General features: G+C 58.0%; 1 protein-coding gene across 1 annotated transcript in view; it reads right to left on the bottom strand.

Moving 5' to 3' along the window:
- The window catches only part of CGN (cingulin), a 20,936-nt gene extending 15,226 nt beyond the window's left edge, over nt 1-5,710 (bottom strand). The window contains exons 1-2 of the mRNA XM_025052307.1: nt 5,607-5,710; nt 4-563 (exon numbers count right to left, since the gene is read on the bottom strand). Coding sequence (XP_024908075.1) covers nt 4-549 — 546 coding nt within the window. The 5' untranslated portion in view covers nt 550-563; nt 5,607-5,710. The remainder of the gene's footprint in view (nt 1-3; nt 564-5,606) is intronic.
- Nucleotides 5,711-5,871: the final 161 nt, after the last annotated feature.

The raw sequence follows: 5,871 nt of genomic DNA, 5'->3' as shown, positions 1-5,871 counted from the left end.
GATGAGCGAGTCCACGGAAGACAGGGGCGCCGTGTCAATGGCGCTCCCTGGGGAGGCGCCCTGGGGGGCCAGCTCCAGCATGCTGGTGCTCCTGCTGCCCTGAGCCATGGGGACCGGGCCGGTCAGCGACGCCTGGGACTGGGAGCGGAGGAGCCGCCCCGAGCAGCGGGCCCCAGGCTCCTCCTCGTCGGACGCGATGTCCCGCAACGGGCCGGGAAACTCCTTAGCCTGAGAGTAGCGGCTCTCGGGGGGCTCCGAGTCGGGGCTCAGGGCTCCCGGGGCCCCTCGGTGGTTGTCCCCCTTGATTTGGACCCCAAAGGAGTCGCTGCCCTTCTCCCCGCTGTTGAGCACCACAAAAGGCTGCCCCGCGATGCCCTGCACGCGCACGGCGACCCCGTAGGTACTGGCTCTGGCGTCCTTAGCCGGGCGTCGCCCCCCGTGACGCAGGGTGCCCATCTCTGTGGCCCCCGCCGGCTCTGTGATGAAGCGAATCTGGACTCCGTGGTCTACGGGGCCCCGGGGCTCGGCCATGGTGAACGCCTGCTCCATGGGCAGGAGGGGTCCTAGAAGGTGAAGAAAGGGGAGTCGGCTGAGAGACTGAAACCCAGAAACCTCCCCCAACCCCGCTTTGGTGAGGCCGACTGCCTTGTCGTTTCCTTCTGCATGAGAACTGTGGTTCTCATTCTTGATCTGAATAGCGGCAGCACCCCAAGGGCTTATTAAAACAGCCCACCCCCAGAGTTTTTGATTGGGTAGGTCTGGGGTGGAGCCTGAGGGTTTGAATTTCTAAAAGTTCCCAGGTGGTGCTGATGCTGCTGGTCCAGGGACCACACTTAGAGACACGCTGACCCAGAAGAATCCATCTCCTCTGTTGTAGTTCTGGGAACTGGGCTCATCAATAGTTTAAAGATTTGCTTGATCTTCACACACAGACATATACGCACGGGTGCCTCGCCACCCAGCGAAGGCAGAACCCAAGCCCTGTCTCACCGACACCTCCACCCCCACAGAGCAAAGGGGCCTCCACTCCCTCAGCTCATTTCAAATACAGAAGACCTCCAAGGCATGGCATCCCATTTCTGGAAGAACACTCAAAGTGACAGCAGGGGCGCCTCTGGATTGGGGGGACTGAGGGCTAGGGACAGGGACGGGGAAGTGACTGGCTTTCTCCTGTGTATCTGTGTCCCTTTTGAATTTGGAACCATGTAGATGCACTGCCTATTCAAGTGAAGATGTAACTAACGTATAAGAGTGCCAGCCGGAGGGGCCTCAGGACACACAGACTTGTCCCACCCGAGAGGCAGGGCCAAGACCAGGTCCCCAGGTCCACACTGCCTGAGCTCACAGTCAGCGAGTGGCATGTATTCCAGGTGTGTTCTGGCTCCAGGAACTCCAGCTTCCCCAGGGAGCCGATCCCCACTGGAGCCCAGCACCAAACTGGAGGAGGAGCCTCCAGTGTGCCGGACAGAGACACACACACGCCCAGCGCACCCTCCCTGCAGAGCTCCAGCTGAAGAAGCTTGGCGAGGCCCCTTCCAGGCACTGTACAAAGTCCTAGGAAGCCAGGTGACCAGAGAGAGGGAAAGGGAGGGCAGGCTCCAGGTGAGAAAGGGCTCCAGCAGGAGGAAGAGCATTCCTGGCATTCCAGGCCCTTCCCCCTCCCAAGAAAGGAATCAGGAGGGAGGAGCCCCTAGCTGCAAAAAAAAAAAAAAAACAAAAAAAAAACAAACCAACAACCCAACCAACTCAACACACCTCCTGTGGTGTTGAGACTCCATTGCAGGACATGATGAAAACAGTGCTCCCTCCCCGCAGGAGACAGCCCACCCGAACTCTACCACAGACTCTCAAGAGGTTCATGAACACCTTAAAGCCCACCCATGAGCCTGAGGACCCCAAGAGTGTCTGGAGGACATTAATCAACCTGACTCGGATGCCCCGAACCACAGGACATTTAGTCGGCAGGGCCCTATGCTGGAATTCAAGTAAGAAATGGGACCAGAAAAGCCACAAGGCGAAGGGGGAAGTTTCCGAACCACCCATCCAGTAGAAAAGGCACTGGCCGGAGTGGCATCTGGCTTGGGATCCTAGCTGTGCTCTTCACTCGATCTACAACCTTGGGCAAATCACAGCTTTTCTGAGCCTCCGTTTCTTCATCTTTAAAATGGGCGTAATGATAATGCCTCACGAGGTAATTATCTGTGAGAATTAGACAATAATTGCACGGGTGTACACGACTGTTAAAATTTATCAAGCTATCCACTTAAGATTTTTGCACTTTATTTACTTAGGTTCTACTTTAATTAAAAAAAAAAAAAAGACAAGACAAGATACTAAACATCAATGCACCTAGCAGCACATGCCTCTCGGAAAGCTGACACGTTACCCTGCACACACCTGCTCCTTCCAACAGGACCCTCTGGGCTTCACCTGATTCACAGAAGGATGTACCCTCGTCAGAGCAGCCTTCCCCGAACCCTCGTCCCACAAACTAGGTCACAACCATGTTGCACGCTCTACAGTTGTCCTTCAGTGACTTTGCCTCGGCTTGTTTTTATATATGTACCGGAGTGACGCCTTATCTGTCTCCCCCACTAGATTATAAGCTCCTAGAGGGTGAAGACCATGGCTCTCAGCGGACTCCTGTGTCCCCAGGGCCTGGCAGACGATAAATATTTGTTAAAGGTTGCCTCCTGAACCAAGGAGACTCCAGAGCAGCGGGGAGATCTGCCCCAGGATCCCTCACAGCCATCTCACACTTGCCTTAGTGACAAGACCTCCTCCTGGCCTGGACTCCCTGCCCTACTCTGCTCACAGTTTTGGAACCAGATGTGCATAGACTGCCAGCTCTCCGAAGTCACATGATTTATTCATGGTGCCGCTCTACTGATCTTCCAGATCCAGGCCAAGAGGTTCCCAGGCCTGGCTCAGCGGGGCACACCGCCCCTTGCTCGCCCACGGGTGCAGAGCTGTTCGGAGGCGGCATCGAATGCACCCCCAGGTCCCAGTGCCTCCCAAACCTCAACCAATGGGGATCAGGGGCCAGGAGGGCCGAAGGGATCTTTGGGGTAGGTCAGAAAGCAGGGCTCTAAATGATTCAACATGGAAAACCCGAAACCTATCCGCCTCCAGTCACAGAGGGCAGCGGGGTGGGGAGCGGGGCAGCTCCAAGGCCTTGCGTAAGCCCCAGAGCCAGGTAAACAGTGATCCAGCGCCAGGCAACAGAGTCCAGAGCTTTCGCTCTCACCAGATGCCTGACCCTGCTCCTCCCGCCCCTGGCATGTGCCCAAGGTGCTCCTCACCAGCTGTACTCTGGGAAGAGACCAGGCTACGAGTTAATTCAGCTTCATCTGCCTGCCTCTGCCATTCCTGCCCGCAAGGGGGTTAGATGGTGCACCTGTACCAAACAGCCACTTCCCCCTGAGTTACTCATTAGCCTGCCCTGCCTCAATTCCATCCCCTCTGGCCCAGCCATGGCGTCTGGCTCCCGACTAGGAGTGACTGGGTCTCTGGACTCCTGGCAGGAAGTGGGGGTGGGGTGGTTTCAGGTGCACAGAGGAAGAACTGACATACGCAGCGCTGGGCAACATGCTAGATGCTATGAAACGGGCAGATTTAGAAAATGGGAGAAATGGAGGTAGAGGTTAGACTCCCCTCTGAGGCAACGAGGAAAGTACATGATCGGAAGGGAACAGGGCAGCTCAGACCTCGATCGCTTGGCTCCTATTTTCTCATAGGGTTACAAAGGTAAGGGTTCCTCATGGAACCGAAAAGAACCCCCCGAGTAGACTCCTGGCTCGGTCCACTGGTAAAGCCGAAACCTGAGAGCCAGACTAGAGCTGCTTGGCCAGTGGGGTAAGAAAACACAATGAGGAACTGGGCCCCTGCGAACTTGCTGGACTGGTTTGAGGGGGAAGGGGAGGGCCAGGGAGATTCGGCCAGGCAGCCTGTAAAGCAGACCCGAGAAATTCCACAACGCAGAGGAGGCAGAGGGGCAAAACCATGGGCAGGGACTCTGTCCCGCCTAGATGTCAAGGCCAAGGCTCTGAAGGAGGAGGCAGAAGGTAGAGAGGGAACGGGCGGGAGGAGCAGATGCACAAAAAATCTGGTGACTGACAGTCCAGCGTGTGACAAGAAGATTCGACCCTCCACCCCTCCCTCTCAAGTTCCCAAAGATGCATTCCTGATCCCACACTAACTCGGGCCACCTCCCTGGCCCTCCGTTTTCCCCTCCCCCACACACAGAGAAGCAGCCCTACCCCCTCCCCTCCGGAGGTGAAGGCATGCAGGTTCCAGGAAGCCAGAATCCTCTTAGGGTCAGGCAAATCTCTGGATTAGCAGTCCCCTCGTGCCAGCCCCCCACTCCCAAATATCCGGGATGGAAGGAGAGGTGCAGAGGCACCCGTAGGCAGCCTGTCCACAATATAGCGGTTACTAATTATTTCCCCAATTACAGCTAGGGCTTCAAAGGGGCTGAGCTAAGGCTGGCTCCGGTTCCCTTACCTGCCTAAGGCAAAGGAATCTGCCTCGGTCTTGTTGGGGCCCCGACGCGCACCTCTCCTCCAGCTGGAGACCTGGAGGTGCTACCTCCCCTAGGCCTGTGGTCTCCTGCGGTCTCCTGCCTACTTCCTGCACCTCTGTTGCCCACTGCCAGTCTGACAGCCGACAGGGTCCAGGAGCCAGGGACACCTGGTGGGGTTTCAGGGAATAATGGCGATCTTCTGAGGGGCATCCAAGAAATAGGTTAGGCTCTCAAACCTCACCTGGTGGCCCCGTCTAGAACTACAGAAGAAAGTATGCGCGCTTGGGGTGGGGGTGGGCGGGAGGTTTGACATTAGCCCCCAGAAAGAGCCCTCAATGGAAACAGTTCTAGATATTTCGTAGGCCCAGGGATCTTCGCTTCCCCATAGTCCTCTCTCGGAGAGAGCACTGTTTCCAGAGGAAGAAGGAAAAATTCCCCCTGGCATGAAAGCAAAGGGCAGAAACTGAGCCTTAAATAGTTTCGCACCTAGCAAAGAGATGGGGGCGCCCTCTTGCTCTGCCCCTCCGTGTCTCTTATTTGCAGCTGTCTTCGCCCGTAGGTGAATGGTTACAGGAAGATCCCACCCCTCAGAGCCATCTCAAAGCCAGAAGGGAGGTGTCAGCACCAGCGAGACTGGCATCGGGTTGAAGAACCTCAGGAAAACAGCACCTCTCCCTGCCCTGCCCCAGTGTCTCTGAACCTGGCAGAAGTCCCCTTCGCCCAGCCGAGACCAACGCCATCCCCCCCACCACTCCGGTCTCCTAGAGACATTCTGCCCCTGAGACCGACCTCTGACCTCCAGAGAGATCCGGGCCCTGAAACGCTTTCGTGCCCTGGGAAACGGCCTTAACCTCAGGTGTCCCTCACCTGGCACCTTCCCAGGCACCTGTCTCCGTCACCTTAGAATGGGAGCCAGCTCTGAACCAGTACTCCACCCTGCCTTGACCTCCCCTCGCCCTCGCTCCAACTCAGCACCTGTGCGCTGGAGGGAGGTACCTCGGATCGCCTCGACCCCCGCCCCTCAGGGGTGCACCTGAGGCCTGCTTGCGTCTCAGGTGCCCTTGCCCGGGTCCGGTTCACTCACCCCAGCCCAGCCCGGCCCGGCGCTCCCGAGCTCGAGCTCGGGTTCGGGCTCCGGCTCCGGCGGAGCTGCACGCGCGGCTCCGGGGCCCTCCCCCTCGTCCCTCCGCGCTCCCTCCTTCCCTCTCCCCCTCCCACCAACCTGTTACTCCCCTCCGGAGCTCCACCCCCATTGGCCGTCACCACCCGGCCCGCCCCAGCCTCCCTCCGGTTGGTCCGTTTCCCGCGAGGGGCGGGGCCTCGGCCGCAAGGACCCGGACCCGGGGTCG

This window comes from Pteropus alecto, unplaced genomic scaffold (genome assembly GCF_000325575.1).
Source record: "Pteropus alecto unplaced genomic scaffold, ASM32557v1 scaffold106, whole genome shotgun sequence".
Classification (NCBI taxonomy): domain Eukaryota; kingdom Metazoa; phylum Chordata; class Mammalia; order Chiroptera; family Pteropodidae; genus Pteropus; species Pteropus alecto.
The sequence above is the reverse complement of the archived record's forward strand: the minus strand, read 5'-3'. Positions and strand labels throughout refer to the sequence as shown.